Source organism: Crotalus tigris, unplaced genomic scaffold, assembly GCF_016545835.1.
Source record: "Crotalus tigris isolate CLP2741 ecotype Arizona unplaced genomic scaffold, ASM1654583v1 scf7180000018040.1558517, whole genome shotgun sequence".
NCBI lineage: Eukaryota > Metazoa > Chordata > Lepidosauria > Squamata > Viperidae > Crotalus > Crotalus tigris.
In genome coordinates, this window is record NW_024096790.1 from 1,252,394 (window position 1) to 1,275,311 (window position 22,918).

The window sequence follows — 22,918 nt, forward strand, 5'->3', positions numbered from 1 at the left end:
TTATCTCATAGCATGTCACTTCAATATTGATATACTTTTGAACTCAGTTTGACTGTCATATTTTGTCTAAACCTCTGCACAATAAGCATTTACAATAGTCAGATCTCTTCCATAGTTCGATGTTCATTTTTTATGTTATAACATAATTCTTTCCATAATTTCATGGTATACAGCTGGTCATAATTCTATTCCTTTCCACCCACTATGTTTGTCTGTAATGGAGCACAGCAGCACTCCTACGCTGCAAAAATGTATTTTTATAACACAAAACACTGAGTACTATTTCTTCATATAGCATACATCATTTGCTGCCATGAAATGAGATAGTGGCTATCAACTTAGCTTTAAAAGGGAAAGAAGTAAATTCATTGAAGTACAGAGTCAAAATGTTATATTTAATGCTAGGGGTGGCATACTAGTCCAGGGGTAGGCAACCTTGGCTCTTTTATGACTCATGGACTTCAACTCTCAAAATTCCTGAGCCAGCCATGCTGAGAAGAAAGGGAGAGGTTTCCAAGCTGAGCCATGCTGGTTCAGGAATTCTGGGAGTTGAAGTCCACGAGTCTTAAAAGAGTCAAGATTGTCTACCCCTGTACTAGTCATTAGGGAGAAGAAGAGGATGACTCTCATCATGTCCTGCCTATGAACTCCTCAGAGAGTCTGGATGGCAGTTATGGGAACAGTTTTTGGAGTCATCAAACTATGCTGTTCTTGGGTTTATACTCAGACAATTTCTCCAAATCTGATGAAGATAATGACGTTAGTGAAAGAATCCTAGAAATCTGGATTGCAACCAAATCAACTTGTATATTTATATCATCTGAAGCATTTATTCTAATTCATGTTTTAGCAGTTGTAAGAACCAAATGCTCTACAATGATTTGGATAAGACCTGGTTAATTCATGAACTGGTTATCTGGATTGCACAACTAACTTAACTTCCTTAAATTCAAGCATTTTTTCTCTCCCACATAGAGACTTTTGAGTGAATCAACTCTGTTCTCCTTTTAGGGAAGCCTCATGGGGCAGATGACTTCCTCCCAGTGCTCATGTATGTTCTGGCCCGCAGTAACTTGGCAGAGATGATTCTCAATGTAGAGTATATGATGGAACTTATGGACCCTGCTCTGCAGCTGGGTGAAGGTATGGAAAAACTCCAGTGTATTGATGCAATGCAGAAGTGGCCAATTTGCAGGCCACATGAGGCTTATCCAGATCCTTTACTACACCCTCCAGATCTTATCAACATTGCATGTTTAATGGAAAATACAAACATTCAATAAATTTCTCGGATTTTTTTTTAAAAAAACAAAAAACAAGATCCGTGCACAAAAATTCAGATAAACTTAATCCACATTAACCTCCCTAACCCAACCCCAAATGAAAAACAAAATTTACAAGCATATATTCCTTGGTGATGTCACTAAAGAAGCACAGTAGGGGGTGTCCAAGCTTGACAACTTTAAGAGTTGTGGACTTCAACTTCCATGCTGGCTGGGAATTTCTGGAAGTTGAAGTCCACAAGTCTTAAAGTTGCCAAGGTTAGACCACCCTGCCTTACATCCTTCTGAGATGGAATGAAAAACATATGGCTCCTACCTGTGGTGGTGGTAAAATGTATCAATGAGAGTAAAACGGAACATGCCTAATAAACTATTTTTATGTTGGCTAATATTCACAAGCTAAGTAGGATCGATCCTGTTCAGTTTTACATAGGGAGGCCCTCAAGGAACTAAGCAATCTAGGCTAGACTAGAAAGAAGAAGAGAAGGGCAAACAACCTCCATACCATTGCCAAGACAATTATATGGATGATTTTCACAGAAAATCAGGCACAACTTAAAGGAAGCTATTTTATTCTCACTGAACATCCATTTAGGGCAGTGGTTCTCAACCTGTGGGTTGGGACCCCATTTGGGGTCGAACGACCATTTCACGGGGGTCGCCAAACAACGCAGTCCACCATTTTTTGTCCCCTTTTCCTTAGCTGTGCTACTCCCTTTTATTCTATTGGCTCTCTTGAATAGAGTCTAATTCTATTGGCTTTCAAAAGCCAATAGGAATTGTCCAGGCTGTCTCTGCCCTGCTGAGCCCGCCAAAAGTTCCATTCTGCAAACAGTGCTGCACCAGTTGAGTAGTCCTCAACTTACGACCGGTTGAGTAGTCCTTAACTTACGACCGGTTGGGGGTCGCGGCATTAAAAAGGTTGCGAACCACTGATTTAGGGCTTCATATCTCGTGTGGGACAATTGATTCTTTCTAGATATATTTTTAATTTTTTCCCCATATATTTTATTGATTTTTTAAAAAACAAAAATCACTTAATAGTTAGTAAACAGTGTGTTTGTTGGGTTTACATTTGTTAAAAAAAATCATTAACAATTGGTTTCTGTAATGCATAATCCACATAATACATTTAGTTGGTTTCCCCCTTTCCCCCAAAATGTCTTCTTTGCAAACCTTGAATTAATACAGTTCTTATTATTTTGATAAATAACAGTTACATGTATGATTTTTTCCCAATATTCCTAGAAATAATGATCACATCAACATAATATTTCTTTTCTATCTAATCGTTCTGGTTGCCTCATTTTATATCCTTTTACAGTCCTTATTTAGATTTGTTTCTCCCATAAAGTTCAAAGTATTCTTGCTGGTTAAGATTTTCTCAACAGTTAATTACATTTAAAGATTTAAATCCATTATTCCCATATAAACCATCTCAACACTTTTACATTTCTTAAAGAATAGATAAAAACAGTAAACAAAAGGAAAAGAGAGCAAGAATAAAGAAACATAAAAAGTAAAATACTACTTAAAATATATATTCCTCCTAAGCTAATATATATTCATTCCCCAAATTTCTTATTCTTTTTAACCATAATTAAAAATATATTTAATCTTTTTTTAATTTTTATTAATAAATATTTAAATATTCAATTTAATGTGTCTAGTCATCTAATCTTTTAACTCTTATTCAAAACATTTTTTCTTTTTGATACATTATAATTTCCCTAAATTCAAACACATTTAATTATCTAAAACATTTCCTTCCTCTAAGCCATTTCAACAGTATTATATTATTTATATCAAGAAATAAAATAAAAAGTGGGGGAAGCATACAGTATTATTTAAGGAATTCATCCCTCTTAGAATGACATACAATAGTGGCTAAAGTTGTGGAAACCTTTTGGGAAAAGTGTACAGTAGAAATGCTACCTTTGGTTAAGTTTCCACCAATTTTTCTTCTAATATCTTTATAACTGTAGCCTTGTTCAGTTAATAATACTATTTTACATCGTTTTCTGGGCAACCAGTCAACTCTTTGCACCATTACTTTAATTTTATTACGTTTTACAAGCTCACTAAATGAAAGAACACAAAAAACCCAACCAACTTGATAGTGATCACATAACACACTGACAAATGTCCTCCTCTCAGCTTCAATACATGACATCAATAACTGAATCCTACTGTGATCTGATTGGCTCATTGCCAAAACAAGATGACACCTGATTGGCTCTCTAAACACTCATGCTCATTGGCTACAATCAGATGAAGGAAAGCTACCTGATATCAACCTAAGCAAGTTGTGCTTCCTTTTTCTGCTCATTTGGCTATAGCTTTTCATAGAATACAATACAGATAATTGAACAAACTTTGTTGCATTACATTCTTGATTAAATTATCTTTCCATTGATATATAATTTTGTGGTACTACTCTAAAAAAAAGTGGTGTTATTAGCCATCAAACCTCAAAAATACACTTTTCTCAAAAGGTTTCCACAATTTTGGCCACTACTGTATATATTCAGAATCTTTTCTATTTCTTTAACCATATTCAAACAAATATTTCTTTTTTAAATATTCTCTCTAGTAGATCCCATCATCTATTTTCTTAATTTTCACTTTAATCTTTTTCTTTTGACCAGTATCTTTTTTGTTCAATGTGTTTTGCTGAATCAAAAAGTTTTTCCATATATTCATAACTGTTGCTGTAGTTATAAGAAGTAAATCGAGTAAAGTGTCTTTATATGACGCTTTTGCCTTTCCATGTTTCTTGAAAATCTTTTTCTTTTTCTTCTTCTCTGCTTCTCTTATCATTTCCTTTCTCTTTGATGTTTCAACATCTATACATTTCATTTTATCCAATCTGGTTTTTTGTCCTCAGATTTATTTTGTAGTTTTAAGGGATGAGCTGTTTTTTTCCATTTCTTGTGGCTTTTTTCCCCACTAGGATTAAATCATGTTTTCTTGCTTTGTTAAGTTCCATCTTTGAGTCTCTATTTTCAATTTTATGTCCACTTATTTGTTTTGTATGCTCCTTCTCCGTTGTTGTTTCCTGGAATTTTTGTTGTTGTAGAGTTAACTTAGAAATAGATTGATTTATATTTTCAAAGTTATTTTGGATTTCTTTGTGATTTGAACTCATTGTTGTTTGAATTAATTGCAGTATACTATATATCCCCTGCTGAGAGATATTTATGTTTTCTTGGTATGTTCTATCTACATGTCTCTGATCCATGATGGCCAAAAGTTGAAATTTTCCTTCTTATCTGCAAATAGCTTTAGAGTCCCGGTTAAATAGATATTTGTAATCCAAAGAGTTCAAAAAAATTTTTTTTTTCTCAAGTTTATAATTCTCTTTGTCTGCAGTCCAGATTGTTGTCTTTTTTTGTCACAGCTGTTCTTTGTTATTAAAGCTTTGAAAGTCATAAACACAACTTTTTATTATTGTTGTTATTGTTAGTATAAAATAATAATAATAATAATACATTTTATCTTTATGTATGTATTTATCTTTAGGGCTGTATTTCAGATTTGATCTGGAGAGCTCAAATGTTTGAATTCTCTGTAGACTTTTACTTCCATCGAGTGATCATTTGGATTTTTATAACTTTTTTTAGAGTACTGTACAGGTAGTCCTTGACTTATGACCACAGTTGAGCCAAAAATTTCTCTTGCTAACTGAGACATTTGTTAAGTGAGTTTTGCCCCATTTAACTACCTTTCTTGTCACAGTTGTTAAGTTGTCAAGTGAATCTGGCTTCCCCATTGACTTTGCTTGTCAGAAGGTCGCAAAAGGTGATCACATGACCCCAGAACACTGCAACGGTCATAAGTATGAACCAGTTGCCAAGCATCTGAATTTTGACCAAGTGACTATGGGGATGCTGCAATGGTCATAAGTATGAAAAATGGTCATAAGTCGCTTTTTTCAGTGCCGTTTTAACTTCAAACAGTCATTAAACAAACTGTTGTAAATCAAGGACTACCTGTATTGCATTATGACTGGGAGGTAACTGGGATTGTATATGTTTGTCTGAAGATGTGTTATTTTTGCCACTCGAGAATGAAGGAGATAGGATAAAAATAACAATAATAAATAGCAGCATAAAAAGAACATATAATTCTTGATCAGTTGAAATAAAAACTGTTTTATTTCAAGAATATTCATCTTCCTCATTCAGTATGTCTTTCAAAATTAAATGTACTTTATTGGACCTCTACTGTAATATAAATGATCACTAGATAGCAGCAAAGAGAGGTAATTTTTTTCTATATCTTTGCTGCTAGTAATTTGCATTTTTGCAGCCCAGATTTATTATTGTATGTTTTTATGATGACACTGACAAGTTTCTTCAAATGATTTTGGCACCTACTCACGGGCCCAAGAAATCCCTGTAGAAGCACCAGCACATGTTTTTGCCCAGGTAATATTTAATCATGGCCCAAAGGGAGTTTGTGCACTTGAAAAGGGAATGAAAGATTCCCCTGAATAAGAAATAGAAAAAACAAATCATATGGCACTTTAAAAATGAAAGTAATGTGGATTTATCATACCAGAGCCCTTTGTATTAAAGAGAACTCCTAGCAAACAATCCTGTTCTTTTCTATTCAGGAAGAAATCTCACTAAGTTTTAAACAGTTTATTTCCCTGTATTTCCTTGTATAGATTTCCCTGTTAGTCTCTAATATTCCGTTCAGGATGTTGTTGTCACTGTAGAAGTACAAATACAGCTTCCTTTCGGGAAATTGTAAGTGGCTCTCCCAACAGCTTCAGCTAGTGTATTCTGAAAACAGATCTTTCTTCTGAAAATAATGATCACAACAACAAAAACCTGCCAGGCTGGCAGAAATACAGACATGTCTGATATTTTCTCTTTGCAATAGTTGAGTTATGGCTACTATACCTGGGTGGCTACAGCCCAGATAACCACAAGGCATGGATTTGGGAGGAATAGTTTAGTAGTAAGAGAAGTTAACAGATTAGCCTGGAATTACAAAAACCTATCTTCACATTCTATCAAACTAAGTGACTTGAGGTTGGTCATTCTCTCTTAGTCCAACATACCTCACAGAGTTGTTTCTATGAATAAAATTAAGAGAGAGCCACATGGAAGATACCTTACATTCTCATACAAAAATAATTATATTAATGCATTTAAAAAAATAAAAGAGGAGAAAAAGAGAAAAAGATGAGTAAGAATGAATAGATATTAAATATTCTTATACAGATTCCTTTTTTTTATCTCTCTTTGAGGATTAGTCTTGCTCTATAGTTATTAGCTGGAAGGAGGGTTTTTTTTGCTTATTAGCTGTGATATTTTGCATATTTATAATATGTTTTGTCTGGCTTGATGTGTTGTCAGCTGTAGAGTATTTGTTGGTGGTGGGCATGTAAGTGTATCAATGAACAAAGATATGTTGCATAAACATACAGCAGTGGCCCCCAATCTTTTGGGCACCAGGGACAGGTTCCATGGAGAGAGGTTTTTCTGTGAACCCAGTGAGGGTGTGATTTCATGCGCTGCCTGCATCCTGCAGATGGGGCTTCTCTTGTTTGTGCAGCTCAGTTTCTGGCATGCCGCATCCCAGTGGGGTCCATGGACTGGGGGTTGGGGACTCCTGACATACAGTACATCAGCTATATTTGCATACTGGGGAGTTGTTTTCACATGCAAGAGGACACTTAATTTAATATGTAGATAATGCAATACTAAGTTGGACAAGGCTAAAAATACTCCTTTACTTCCCCTTCAGCAATATTTGCAAAAATGCTAGGCAGCGTCCAGATGGAGGGGCACAAACTCAATTTATAAAAAGAAGAGGGAAATGTTCAAAGAATGAGGAAATAGTTGGGATGGAGATTTTTCAAAACTGTTTGCCAAATATTATGGAAATATTTGCATCTCTGGAATTAAATGAAATAATTTGGAAGGAGAAAATAGAGTGCTGATTTAAGGAAGACAGACAGGAGAGAATGCAGCTCCTTGTGCTATTTGAAATGACAAATGCAACAAGGATTTAATGTCTCCTTCAATGTGTCTTAACGTGTCCTTATAACATGTTTGTAAGGACAATCAAAAGGTTACAAATATGCAAAATATCAGAATTTAAAAAACTGAAAAATCTCTGTAATAAAAACAATATAAGGTTACTTCCCAAAAGAGATTGGTAGATGAATATATCAGTGCCCATCAATTCTTACCTTTCTTTCCTGTCTGTTGTAAGAGTGCCATCTGTTGTCCAGTTCTCATTACAATTTCATTTTCTTAAACCCAGTGAATTGGTTAGAAACCAAGCCTGAGTATCTCTCAATTCCAACCAGAGTGATCTCCCAGATGTTCATGCTATATTTTCACAAATACTCCCTTCCATATTTAAATTTTGTTGGTTGGTTGGTTTAATTCAAATCATTTATATAGCCATTATATAACCAGTAGCTATTTGGCAGTAGTAAAATAAGGTGCAAAGGAATAAAATTTGCTCAGTTTAAGTTTATGCTTCTTCATTTTTCCTAGGTTCTTATTATTTAATCACTACCTATGGGGCAGTAGAGCTTATCAAAAGCTATGATAAGATTGCAGTCACTCGACAGCTAAGCACTGAAGTTCAAGATTCAATCCACCGCTGGGAGAGACGGAGAACACTTAACAAGGCCCGGGCATCTCGATCATCTGTTCAGGTTAGGAGAGCATGGATCTTTTGTTTTATGCATTGATCATCTCAGTCGGCTTTAAAAGAATTGCATATCTTCCCTGAGCAAAGTTTCCAGTAGAGTTTAAAAGCAGAAAGAGTTGGTAGTACTCTTTTTAACAATTTGTAAGGCATAAGCCCTAACCAGCAGAGCTTTGGGAAATAAATAAAACTCAAATTAAAGGAGCTGTGATGGCACAATGGTAAGAATGCAGTACTGCAGGCCAATTCTACTGACTGCCAGAGGTTCAATCTTCACCAGCTCAAGGTTGACTCAGCCTTCCATCCTTCTGAGGTCGGTAAAATGAGGACCCAGACTCTGTAAACTGCTTAGAGAGGGCTGTAAAGCACTGTGAAGCATTATATAAGTCTAAGTGCTATTGCTATTATAAAAACAATGGCAAAGACATTGAAGATCGAAACAGACATTAACAAACAAGGAAAAACTTTTTAAAGATGTTTGAATTCAGAAAAAGGTTTAGCACACCTTGAACTAAGCCAGTGGGCAGATAATAACCAAGTCAAAGGAGACTAAAGGAAGATGAAAGGAATATAATGAAGCACGGTGCAGTATTGCGTATTATGGTAAAGATGTCAAAATCCAAGATATTTCAGAAGATATTCCTTATTTACAAGAACATCTAATACTAGAAGATCAAGTTATAACAGCTCTCTGGTCATTAATAGAGCAGAAGATTACAGGAACTGATAGAATGCCAGCCAAAAGAGGCATGCAACAAAAGAAGAATCGGTGAAGGCTCTAACCGAGCTATACCAACAATATCTGGAGAATAACAGAATGCCCAGCAGACTGGAAGATAGGTCAATCTACATCCCATTTCCAAAAAAAAGGACGCTTAACAGAGTATGCAAACTATTGTACAATATCCTTAATTCCACATGGTAGCAAAATAATGCTTAGGATCATCCAAAGCAGATTAGAGCTCTGCATGGAAAAAGAGATGCCAGATGTTCAAGCTGGTTTTAGAAAAAACCAAGGAATGTAAGGCACTCTTGCTGATGCATGTTGGATAATTCAGAAAAAAGTACCAAAAACAAGTCATTATGTGCTTCATTGATTATAGAAAGGCCTTTGATTGTGTCAGTCATATCAAGCTGTGGAAAGTGCCCAGTAAAATTGGAATCCAAGAATATCTTATTGTCCTCGTGATAAACAAATATATATACTGTAGGCCAGAAAGCCACAGTATGGACAGAACATGTTGAAACAAAATGGCTCCAGATTGGCAAAGGAGTGTGATATGACTGTACAGTACACTCTCCCCTTATTTATTCAACCTATATGCTGAACATATACTAAGGAACGTTGTATTAAAAAACGCTAAGTATGATTTTACAACTGGAGGAAGACAACAACAAACTTAGACTAGATCAGTGGTTCTCAACCTGTGGGTCGGGACCCCATTTAGGGTCAAACGACCATTTCACGGGGGTCGCCAAACAACGCAGTCCGCCATTTTTTCCCCTTTTCCTTAGCTGTGCTACTCCCTTTTATTCTATTGGCTTTTGAAAGCCAATAGAATAGACTCTCTTGAATAGAGTCTAATTCTATTGGCTTTCAAAAGCCAATAGGAATTGTCCAGGCTGTCTCTGCCCTGCTGAGCCCACCAAAAGTCCCATTCTGCAAACGGTGCTGCACCAGTTGAGTAGTCCTTGACTTACGACGGTTGGGGGTCACAGCATTAAAAAGGTTGAGAACCACTGGACTAGATTGTAAAATATAAGGATACTTCAGTGACAAAGAAAGTTAGAATAATTAAAACAATTCTATGGTATCATGTTGCTTTGGACAGTGAGATGGACAGCTTATAAATTTAATAAAATAAAATGAAGACTGACATTGAAAAAGAGTCAGAGAAAAGGATGGATAATGGAAGTGCAAATGGTTCCTAAGAAATCATGGACTGCAAGCAGCCAATCAATGAGTCATGGGTCAAATAAAAGCCTATTGCTGTCCTCAAGGCAATGATCAGCAATAATCAGCAGAAAGATATATAATTGGCAAGATGATAGACTAGGAAAAAAGTGATCATAGTTAACTATATCAAAGGAATAAAAGGGGAACAATAGGGCTGCAATATTCTTTTGATCTGAAGGCAAATAGAGGTTAAGGTTCTAGCAAGAGTGCAGAGACAAGGAACAAAAATTAGAGCTCTCAAGGCAAAACTGTACAATGAATGATTGTGGAAACTAGGTATGTTTAGTCTAATAAAGAGAAGGATTGGGGTGTCATGATAGCAGTCCTCCAATATTTAAGGGACTATCACAGAGAAGAGGGGGTCAACCTATTGTCCAAACACTTGAGGGCAAGACAAGAAGTAATGGATGGAACATTATGGAAAAAAATCCAACTGAGAATTAAGGAGAAATTTCCTAACAATGAGAACAATTAATTATTGGAACGGCTTACCTCCAGAGATTGTGGGTGTACTCCATCATTGTCCATAAAGGTAGAGAGAATTGAATTAGAAAAACTCCAAGGTCCCCTCTTTTTTCTGTTATTCTGTTAAAGTCCTATCAGCAACCCCTTAAATGCATCTTTTCCTGGGGCCACATTGCAGGTAGAAAGATTTACCCAATTTTGGGTAAAGATGGCACTGCTTCGAAGGAGTTTAGAGCACTTATCCAGTGCTTTTTTTGTTAAAAAAAAAAAAAAGGTGCCAGAACTCACATCTTGTTAATCTTTTATTTAAAAAAATTATATATTCAATTCTTAACATAAATTTAATTTATTTTATTTAAGGCAAATGTTCATAGTAAATTCCAAAAATTTTGTCCAATTCTCATCCGGCAAATCTTCCCGACTCCTTTCCTTGCTGTTAGTATCTATGGCCGAATTTCATTCTCCGAGTAACCACAGATCAATGTACTTTGAAGGATAGAAAAGTCTCAGAGGTGGTCCGACAAGTTTGATGAACAAAAGTGCTGAAATTGTCTTAATCTTCAATGAAGCTCTTGTTAGGGTGGCAATTAGATTCATCTGTGAAAACCCACGTTCGCATTCACTTGAAAAAATTGGAGTCTGTATCAAATGCAACAGTTTTTCTGGATATGTCTTTTTGAGAATGTATTCACAGAATCCACGAATCATTTCATTCACTTGAAAAAATGGGAGTCTGTATCAAATGCAACAGTTTTTCTGGATATGTCTTTTTGAGAATGTATTCACAGAATCCACGAATCATTTCTCTTTCATTTAGTTGCAGTCTGGTTGACAAGTTTCTAATTTCCACTTCTCCAAATGTCAGTTGAATATTAACATCTTCAGGCCAATGTTTTTGATCAAGTATGCGAGAGCTATACGCCAACTCATCGTCTTTGCTATCAAGCAATCTTTTTCAATTGACTCTTTCAATTTTGTATAAAATGTACTTGGGCCAATGGGAGGATCCTTTTTTGAATCTTTTTCGTGAAGTAAAACTCCATGAAAGTGAAGATCACGTATAGCAACAGCGCATTTATAATAGCGCTCAAAGCTCTGTCTTCTTTCTTCAAAAATTTGGTAGCAAAAATGTTTCTTGGGGGTGCAGCGCATGCTGCCTCCAAGGGATGCCCCCCTCCCCTCAGGAGACAACAGCCGAGTTTGGCAGGCGCAAGCACACGAGTTGTGCCCTGGGGCTAACCACATGCTGTTCCCCTGTTAGGAGCAGCAGAAGATGGGGTCTTTTCCCCAAAGCAGCGTGAGCTAAGTGAAAAGCCACCTTCACTAGTATTTCTATGGAAGTTGAAAATCCGTCAGAAAAAAGGTGCTGGAATGCTGTTCCATGCATTCTATAACAAAAAAAAGACCTGGTCTTACGTGAGCATCAACTGCATGGTCTGAAATGCCTTTTTGCCTTTGAAACCAAGGCACTGCACAGCCTGGAAAAACAATGGATAAGGCTGATGAATAGTATCAATGCAATTGATCAAAAGTCCTTAGAATAGTTATGCATTGTTGTTAATAAAAAAAAAACAGTAAGCATCTGTTGGTGCAACCATTACAACACCAGACTCAATAACACCTACTGTATTTGTAACTTTTGAGCTGCCCTAATGCAGTTTAGTATTTAAGGTTTCAACCTCAAGGTGGCAGCAAACATTGTTTTTCTCAAATAAGAAGCTGAGCATATCTGTATCCAGGGGGTGTCTTGCTTTTGTGCTACCTGTACCCATTGTAAATAGTTCTTCAGATATTACAATCGAAAGTTGCCTTCTGGATCCCAAATCTTTGCAAACTACGAGGAATTTGACCAAAACAAATAGTTTTATCCCAGGCTGGAGACCCTTTGCCTATCTTGCTATGTATTGTCTATCCTGATTAGCAGTTCCTTTTGTTTCCCCCTTGTTAAATATTAAATTTCAAGATCAAACATTAAAATATAAAGTAACCTAAAAGGGAGGTGGGAGAATGGAATAACAATACAAAGTAAAAGCGACAGAAAAAAATACAGCAACCAAATTTCCAACGAAGATGACCTCTGACTTTCTTTTAGTTCAGAGAAAATACAGCAACATCTCTAAATGTAAACAGATGATATTAATAAAGTCCTGATAATCAACACTCTAAGAGGCCAATGTTCTTAAAATACTCTTCTCTTAACTTTAACAGATATTAAACTGTCAATTATATATAAAAATTTATATTTTAAAAGCTACAATACAGGTGGTCTCCGACTTACAACCACAATTGAGCCCAAAATTTCTGTTGCTAAGCGAGACAGTAGTTAAATGAGTTTTGCCCCATTTTTTTTTACCTTTCTTGCCACATTTGTTAAGTTAATTACTGGAGTTGTTAAGTTAGTAACATGGTTGTTAAGTGAGTCTGGCTTCCCCATTGACTGTGCTTGTCGCAAAAGGGATCACATGACATCTGGACACAGCAACCATCATAACTGTGAATCAGTTGCCAAGTGTCTGAATTTTGATCATGTGACCCTGGAGATGCTGCAACAGTCGTAAGTGTAAAAAATAGTTATAAGTCCCTGTTCAGTGCTGTTGTAACTTTGAACAGTCACTAAACAAACTGTTGTAAGATGAGGACTACCTGTATACTTTTTGGCTGCTTTCCTGCAAAGGAATTCCCCTGCCCCAAAGTTTCAGGAAGGAAGTTTTCCCAGCCCTGTCAGAAGTGGAGTTAAATCTGGGGCCTTCTTCATGGAAAAGCATTCATTACTTAGTTTCATTAAAACTTAGAACATGTGAGAATCTTTAATCTTTTGAAGAAATCCAACACACTCTCTGCTTCCTCAGATCATATAACTAAAAATCATTAACTCTTTCCACATTTCCTTGCAGGACCTGACTTTCAATTATTTAACTATCTTAATCCAGGCTTGTACTAAAGCTGATACTGCTGAGGCTCTGCAGCCTACTCTTATATACTTGTCCCATATTTTAACGTTTTCTTCCATCTTTTTAATCTTTAAAACCATCTTTTTACCATAGTACTATTTCTGTTTTAGCTTTTAGAAATTTATTAAAAGCAGTTTGTTAATTTTTAATGAATTGCATCCCGCTTTTTGGTGGTGAAGTGGCTGGACAGGAATTTTATGCATAAATAGGGTTGTATTTTAACAGTGTCCTGATGAGTATTGATGTTATTTCAAAAGTTATATTCCTTGTTTCCAGGATTTCATTGCAATTTCTTTTATGGCGGCTGATGCCGAAACAAGGACACTGGCATATCGGACCGATTCCACGACTCATCAGCTGATTCAGCAGTGCGCTGAGAAATTTGAAGTCTTAAAGCCCCAGGACTATGGGCTGTTTGTTCAAGTTGATAACAAAACTATGCAGATGGATGATGATGCCCTCCCTCATCAGATCAAATCCCATCTCTTGAATAAAGAACCCAGGCTGACTTTCTACTTTATTTATAAACAACTTGGTGGAGAAGAGTCACCAGTTCCTGTTATCAAGGACACAGATGCCTTGTAGCAGTAAGGCTGCTCTCCTGAAGCAAACTTGGTTTAGATGTTTCTTCTTCCAAACCATCTCTTCCATCAGCAGAAGTTCTCCAAAATGCAGTTTCTGATCTGGATGGTGACATGGATAGTGTGTGCAATCCTCCTCTGGGGCATTTACTTGACAGAATTCATTTGCAGTCATAAATGGAATATCCCAGGAAAGTTCATTCTTGGAAGGAAAAAAACCACTTGAATAGTAGTTTAGCGCCTCAATCCGTGAATGAATGATGTAGCATTAGTGCCAGATTCCCTGGCACAAAGTAAATAGCCTTGAAGTTATGGACCTCCTGGCAGATTGTTAGGCATTGTAGCATCTTCTCCTCAGGGTTTATGGAGATTCTCAGTCATCCAGATCCAATGTTTTTTCAAGAGGCAACTGGACTTTCTTGTTTTTCTTTGAAGATGTTTTGCTCTCTGACAGCTGAAGAAGCTTCTTGGATAAGAAGCAAAATGTCTTCAAAGAAAAACAAGGAAATCCAGTTGCCTCTTCAAAAAGCACTTTTGGGATCTCCTCAGTGTATAACAGAAAGGGCGCAAGTCATTTTTGATGGCTGTGACAGAAAATCCAAATGTATTGGATTTTTCTTTAGTAGTACAAAAATTAATAATGAATTAAGCAGCTCAGAGTGATTAGATTCTCACATATCCCTCCTGAGATGGCCCACAATGCCCATCTAATGGTAAACTGTCATGGGATGCTGTAGATGTCTATGCACTTACATAAAATCTCAGTGTATCAATATAGTATCTACTGATATTAACAAAAAAAAATCTGAGTGACCGTCTCTCATATTCTATGTCTTTGTTATATTCTCTAGTTGCACATATTGTATCACAGCCAATTCACACCCATCTTTATATTTCCAGGTACAAAATAATTTGCCATGAAGATAAAATTGACAATCAAGAATATGGCCATAAATTAATGTAGAAATGTGTTCATTCCATGTCTCCTCCAAAATTCATCATTATTGTTCATAAATGCATTCTCAGGAGTGTAACAGAAAGCAATTTTGCATCAATAATTTACTTCTTCAAGGAGAAGAACTATATGCCCAAAATAGAAAGTTTACCTTTGCATGCCAAACCCTCTATATAAGACTGACAACGATACCTGTTAAAAACTAGGGTGAACTGTTGGCAGTCAGATCAGATGTGTGTGCCAGAGTCTAACTCTACATAAGAAGAGATGACAAGAGTAGAGAGGGCCAAGTAAAAGAACATTATTATAACAAAAGTTTTCATAAATCACAGACCACTTCATTTATTTGTGTCTTTAAGCTGCCATAGGATTCCTCATAGTCATTATGATAGCGACTATGAAAAAACAGTTGACTTGAGGAATGGTTGTTTTCTTCTACTGTTGGTCCTCTGTACATTTCCTCTGGGTACAGAATGTGGCCCTTCCGAGCTCTCCACAACAATACAAAGTCAGACATAACCTGGCCATGAGAAGCTGAACCTTGTGTGTTAGCACAAGAGGATGATAGTTTTCGCATATGGGTTTGTGATGCATTATCTGGCATCACGTAATGTTGATTTATACAGCCTATCTATCTACAGGCATTCCTTGTTTAAGGACTACTCATTCAGCAATAATTCGAAGTTGTGATGTTGCTGAATGACTTGTACTTGCAACTGGTCCTTGAAGTTTTGATACTGATCTGAGCATTTGGCAACTTGTTTGCATTTATGATGGTTGCAGCATCTTACAGTCATGTGGTCACCATTTGCAACCTCCCTTGTTGACTTCCCACAAGCAAAGTCAATGGGGAAGCTGGCAGGGAATGTTACAAGTCACTGTGGTCATTTTCACACCTCTCCCACCTGGTTCCCGCTCACCATCCCCCATCCAGCAGCCTCCCTGCACTTGCACTGTGCCTTGTGGGCTACTTACATGTCCTCCCCTTCCAGGTCTATTTGGTCTATTTGTGAGGCCCCTGGGACCCACTTAGCAAGTTGCAATCCTCATCAAACAATAACTAAGGGCAGTGCCAGGATTGCCATCACACGATGTCACACTCAGCAATAGAAATTCTGGTCCCATTTGCTGCTGTTAACCAAGGAATACCTATATCTATCTGCCTCCCTGTCTATCTTGGTTGGCATCCAATTTTGGCAGTTGTTCGGCTTACCATTGATTAGTTAAGATGCTAAACTGCTCTGGCAGAGCCTGAAATCAATTGTTTCATTAGGAAGCTCTGCTGGACTGACATATTGACGTCTCAGTGTAAGAGGCCTTTTTTGCCACACAAAAAGTGTACCTTCCAGTGATGTATTATTTCTTTTAAACCTGATATTGAGAAATGTGTCATCCTTACTGTTAAGTCCTCGAGTTAATGGCGAAAAACGAGCACGCATTCTGTAATCAACAGCTCTTTATTTCTCCTCTGCTAACTCCAACAACAACTGTGAGGCTCGCAGGCCTCTTATTTAGTGTCCAGATTCCCAGGCAAAACAGTTACAGTAACTGGCGCGCTTTTGCACCTCGCGCATGCGTGCAAGGCTGGCGCCGCTCAGTCTGGTCCCGGGCAGCTTGCAGCAACCCCGGGACCATAGCAATGTCCCAAGCCTGCTTTTGCAGGCTCAGGACACAACACTTACCATACCATTTCACGAGACCTGTGCTCCAAGAAGACCTTTAGAAATCTATTTATTTTCTTGATTTGTACTGTGTATTTTAAGGTAATGGAAACTATATTAACAAAGATTTTGGAGTGGAAAGGCTTTACTCGCCCAGACATGTCCTCTTATATCAGTCTGGTAAAGCAGCTTAGAAGGTCACAAGATAATCTTTTGTACTCAAGGTCTGGAAAAGATGTGGCTACTTGTATGGACTATCTTATCTCTTCAAATAATTCTGCATTATTGTGTGAGTTTATAAGATAAATCATGTGTTGTCTGAAGACATTCCTCCTCCCAAATATGCTTGATTTCTATCATTCTCAACTTTGCCATTAAAAAGATATAAATTTTCTTTAAATATTCCTTAGTACCAGCAAATAATTTTGGGGTTGACTATAAATGTATAAAATGTTGGGAGCACCTTACATAATGACTAGCTGTGAAAACTGGCAAGCCAAGGTAACTCACAAAATGCTCATTTTCCAGAAGACAAAATTAATGAGGTTGATTCTTGTAATCCCATAGGACAGTGGTGGGATTCAAATATGTGAACAACCGGTTCTCTGTGTGGATGCCACTTCTGGAAATCCATTCTGGGCCTGAGCAACAAAAAATTAGCTACCAGTTCTGCCGAAGTGGTGCGAACTGGCTGAATCCCACCACTGCCATAGGATGTTTTGATCCCACAGTTCTCTTTCTCATTTTTATTTTTCTGGACAAGTGGACACATTTTCAAACTAGGCAACATGGCAGCTTTCCATTTATTTATGGAATCTTTTTAACAAGTTAGGGATGGGAAGCATAGTGGGATATTAAGGGAAATATCCTTAGGATGAGTGGTATCTAGAGCTACCAAGCTATCAATCCCTGGGCTCTAGATTTGAAGTGTAATCTAAGGGAACAAAAACAATCTGGGACTTCAAAGAGAATGGACAGGTAGGAGTCCTAAGCAAGAGGAGAGGAGAGGGGAGAGGAGCAATCAAGAAGAGCTAGTCCAAAGCACTGCATCCAGCTGCATGAACACCATGTACCATAGCTTCATGCCCAAATTGATTGCTGGGGGTCAGTCCTAGAACAGCCCAAACTCTGCTTGGACTAAACAATCTATGACCTGGCCTGGCTTCTGTATGAGTCACAGCAGGGAAGTGTGTGGAAACTGAACACCAAGTCTTTCTCTTTTCTTCATGTGATGAACTTATGCCAAGATAATCTTTTCTGGTCATGGGAAATAACCTTGACTGCCATGTTTCTAGATCTAACTGTGCTTTCAGACAGTATAGCAATTCTCTTTGTTTTTGCTTGGAAATAAAAGCAAGACAGGTTCTTATAGAATAGGAAAAATATAAACTAACCAAGAGGATAAGGCTGTGATAATTTGTTGTACTTAATAGAGGACAATTAATTTTGAAGATGTCTCAGTTTTATTTGAAATGCTCTGTTTAAATGTCTATTTAGTCTAAGGGCAATGTAAAGATCAGAAACCAGGATCATTTAAAAAAAAAAAAAAAAGGCCTTGAAGCTGGCTATTCCCAGCTTCAAGCATTTAGACTTGGAGGGACTGTTTTTGGGAGACCAAGGGCCACTTCAAATTTTTGAGGGTGAAGGCTGCAAACTGGGGCTACATCACATGTGTTTGGAACAGTTTTGAAGAGAGGCTTATGTCCTTTGTTTTGCTAACTGTAAACCTATGTTAGGGCTTTAAGTATAGTTTTTCAGTGTTTCCTAATTTAAAATTGTGAGAAAATGTGCCTTAAGTTTCCAAGAGTCATGGTGAGATGGTTTCCAATGGCCTCATAAGGAGATTTTAGGACCTAGAGGTTACTTATCTTTGATTTAGAAAGTACAATGAGAAGGTGTACAGTATCTTATTATGCTGATATCTGTTAGCTTTCTTTGTTATTGTTCAGTCACTTAGTTGTGTCTCTTTGTGATCCCAAAGATCATAGCATGCCAGACACCTCTACTATCCACTGTCTCCTGGAGTTTGCCAAATTCATGTTCATTGTGTCAATGAATAGCTTTCTATTTAGTTTTATTATACTTTAACATTAATCAGCATGTGCAAATTGTATGCAAATGTGTATCTTTTGCAAATTGTCATAAAGGGAAAATCTCTGACACAAGATTAAGGTGTTTCAAGATGACTATCAAATGAAGAAGGCTATGAAATGTTCTGTAGACCAGAACTGAGGTTGCCCCAGTCTCAGGCAGCCCCCAAAAGCATTAAGTGAGGTTGTAAGACAGCGGTCCCCAACCTTTCCAGCTTGTCGGGCCCGCCCAGTGTGGGGGGGAGGCCGCATGTTGAGTGGCAAGCACACATGGACGCACAGCTCCATTTGTGTGAGCATGAGCAGAGGGCACTTGGGCTCATGCACAAAATTCCACTTGCACAAGTGGAGCTTCGCATGTGCAGTTGCCCACCGCTCACATGAGTGAAGCTTCATGTATGCACACTTGCCCATCTCTCTCCCACAACTGATTTCAAACAGGTCACGGTACGGAAGGGGCCCCCTCTTCTAAGAGATTTCAAAATGTTAGCAAATATCATTTTTACAAGACAAAAAAGAGAAGACTATTACATCCATGACTGGAATATAATCATATAAACTATATATAACTTACTGACTATAAATATCAAGAAAATCATATCAGATCCCATTTTTGTCCTGGCCTCGATCATGGCTGTCTGGGAGCATGTCCCAGGAGATTATCCAGAGGACATGTCTGACCTTTGATCCAGAAAAAGTTGCACACTTCTGTCCAGGATTCTGAAACTAAAGCAGCAGCAAAAACAGTTTTGTTCACATGAGCCACTGTCATGTGAAAAATTAGGTGAAACATTCCTCTAGTGACTTAGATTATTCACATGTCTGATCAGCTGATGATGCAAAGTTCACCCAACTTCTGGGAACTCTGCCCCTCTGAATTAGTCACCTTGTGTAATTTGGATAAACATCTGTTTCTTGCCAGCTCTTTTTTTTTCACATATTTCACTGGCTCAGCTATTCACCACTGAGCAAAGCAGATAACATCACTCGTGCTCTGAATGGGAATTCCCATTGCTCTTCCTGTTCAGGTCCGTTTGCTGATGCGTGACAAGATTTTGTTTAATGAATTGGAACTTGTACTTTTAAAAACAGCTTGATTTTTAAGATATGAATTTATCTTAGATTCATGCAAGGAAATAATGACAAGTCTAGCTAGTTCAAAGGAAAAGAGGATGAAAAAAAACACGCTTGTTTCTGTTTTTTAATTTAAAGGAATGTGTCTGTAAAGATTTATAAGATTTTCACCTTCAATTCAACTATCAAGGAAGAAATTTGAAACCAGCCTGGGGCCATTTAGATACTTGTTTTTCCAACTGCATGTTTTACCCTGATTACTAAAGGAAATGCTTTGTTGGTGTTGGATGGATCCTGTTTCAGAAACTGTGTGATGGATTTCTATTTTATCTCATAGTTGTATATTACTAAAATTAATAACTGGAGGTGGTTGCAGGGAAATGAAATAATTTTGAAAGTGTCTTTACTTTTTAAAACATTGTACTCCTCATACACACATAGATGATTGTGAAATCACTCAAAGACATAAACAATTAGGGATTGATTTGTTATGCAAGCATTATGCAACATCCTTGTGTACAGTATTGACTAAGGTAATTCATACATGAATAAAGGCAGCTTGAATAGCTCTCATGTACACTGAACTGGAACCAATCAACTACTAGATGGCAAAGTTTATATCCTAATTTTGTAAAAATATGCCATTTGGAAAGGGCAAATTGTCTAGCCAAGTAAGAGTTGCAACTGAGTGTCACCAAGCAAACATGGAAAAGTTGAACTGGCAGTTCTAGACTCTCTAGGACAGTGATGGCGAACCTTTTAGAGACTGAGTGCCCAAAAACTGCCCCCCCACCCCCTCCCCGTTCCGCCCTGCCCACTGGGTCACCCACCACCTCCACGGCCCACCACAGATCACCCAGGCAGCCTAGCAGCACCATGGCGGCCACGCCCTCACCCATGCCCCACAGCATCATCTGCGTGCAATGAGGCACAAGGGTGGAATCTTGTCCCCGCTGCCTGGGCACTACGTCCTTGGCTGCGCTGCTTCGTGTGAGCTGCTCCCAGGGGCGACTCTCCTCCGGGGGGGCTGCTGGTGAGGAGGGGGGCATGGAAGGAGGTGGGGCTAGGGAGACAGTGTGTGTGCCCACAGAGAGGGCTCTGAGTGCCACCTCTGGCACCCGTGTCATAGGTTCGCCACCACTGCTCTAGGATACTGGGGCTCCGGACAGAAAGTATATATCCACAATAAACATTTTCCCCCTTTTATCTTGCTGAGTCTGAGCTACTTTTCATAAATTTGTGGCAAAATCACTTCTGTATTGCTGCCATGACAAGTAAATGAAGGGGTCTGTGAAGTCACCAAGGGTCAAGCACTATTTGAAGAAAAACCTTCCCCTTTAGAGGCCAAATAGCAGAAGGGGGAGGAGGAGAAAGTGGAAGAGAAGGATCATCATCTGCCTTTTATTCAGAAGTGATCCAAAGTTGCAAAGACTGACTCAACATGTGTGATTTACTTGTGCTAATAAACTGGAATCCTTGAACCCAAGTGATTTCATATTTGAGGCATATACAAGATTCCACAAATAGCAACTTCCATTCTACAGAAAAATGTACTTTCATAAATGGTTTTGTATTAGCCAGCAGAGTGAATTTGGGGGGATGGGAAGTAGATAGAAGTTGTTATATGTGATTTATATAGCGAATTTATTCATTCTTTGGGAGGAGACAACAATCTACAGGTAAGTGTCCATTCCCATAAAGTCAGAGCTCAGAAGCCAGGAAGGCTGAAATCATTATGGTTTCTAAACTCCAGCATTTTCAGCTAAAAACAAATTTCCAAGTGGATTTTTCTAGCAAAGACCAAAGACAAACTCCTAATTCTGTGCTACTCCCAGCTCAATTCTACACCACTGGGATTCCCCCATACCATATAACAATGAGGGAAAAAATTATTTGATCCCCTGCTGATTTTGTATGTTTGCCCACTGACAAGAAATGATCAGTCTATAATTTTAATGGTAGTTTTATTTTAACAGTGAGAGACAGAATAACAAAAAATTCCAGAAAAATGCATTTCAAAAAAATTACAAATTGATTTGCATTTTAATGAGTGAAATAAGTATTTGACCCTACACAAAACATGACTTAGTTCTTATGGCAAAACCCTTTTTGGCAATCAGAGATCAGACGTTTCTTGTAGTTGGCCACCAGATATACACATGTCTCAGGAGGGATTTTGTCCCATTCCTCTTTGCAGATCCTCTCCAAGTCATTAAAGTTTCAAGGTAGACGTTTGGCAGCTCGAACCTTCAGCTCCCTTCACAGATTTTCTATGGAATTAAGGTCTGGAGACAGGCTTGGTCACTCCAGGACCTTAATGAGTTTCTTCTTGAGCCATTCCTTTGTTACCTTGGCCATGTGTTTTGAGTCATTGCCGTGCTGGAATACACATCCACTTCCCATTTTCAATGGCCTGGATGAGAGAAGGAGGTTCTCACCCAAGATCTGACAGTACATGACCCCGTCCATCATCCCTTTGATGCAGTGAAGTTGTCCTGTCCCCTTAGCCCCCAAACCATAATGTTTCCACCCCATGTTTGACGGTGGTGGTGATATTCTTCGGGTCACAGGCAGCATTCTTCCTCCTCCTCCTAACACAGCAAGTTGAGTTGAGGCCAAAGAGATTGATTTTGGTCTCATCTGACCACAACACTTTCACCCAGTTCTCCTCTGAATCATTCAGATGTTCATTGGCATGATAGGCTTGTACATGTAATTTCTTGAGCAGGGGGACCTTCCAGGTGCTGCAGGATTTCAGTCCTTCATGGCATAGTATACCAATTGTTTTTGTGGTGACTATGATCCCAGCTGCCTTGAGATCATTGACAAGATCCTCCCGTGTAGTTCTGAGCTGATTCCTCACAGTTCTCATGATCACTGAAACTCCAGGTGAGATCTTGCATGGAGCCCCAAACCAAGGGAGATGAAGTTATTTTGTGTTTCTTCCATTTGCGAATAATTGCACCAACTATTGTCACCTTCTCACCAAGCTGCTTGGCAATAGTCTTGTAGCCCATTCCAGCCTTGTGTAAGTGTACAATCTTGTCCCTGACATCCTTGGACACCTCTTTGATCTTGGCCATGGTGGAGAGTTTTGAATCTAATTGATTGATTGATTGCTTCTGTGGACAGGTGTCTTTTATACAAGTAACAAGATGAGGAGTACTCCCTTTTAAGAGAGTGCTCCTAATCTCAGCTCATTACCTGTATAAAAGACACCTGG

At 38.1% G+C, this 22,918-nt stretch overlaps 1 protein-coding gene across 1 annotated transcript in view; it reads left to right on the forward strand.

Annotated features, from left to right (window-relative positions):
- The window catches only part of RIN3 (Ras and Rab interactor 3), an 85,124-nt gene extending 68,193 nt beyond the window's left edge, over positions 1–16,931 (forward strand). Inside the window, exons 8-10 of the mRNA XM_039346981.1 lie at positions 1,012–1,143; positions 7,805–7,968; positions 13,611–16,931. Coding sequence (XP_039202915.1) covers positions 1,012–1,143; positions 7,805–7,968; positions 13,611–13,919 — 605 coding nt within the window. The 3' untranslated portion in view covers positions 13,920–16,931. The remainder of the gene's footprint in view (positions 1–1,011; positions 1,144–7,804; positions 7,969–13,610) is intronic.
- Positions 16,932–22,918: the final 5,987 nt, after the last annotated feature.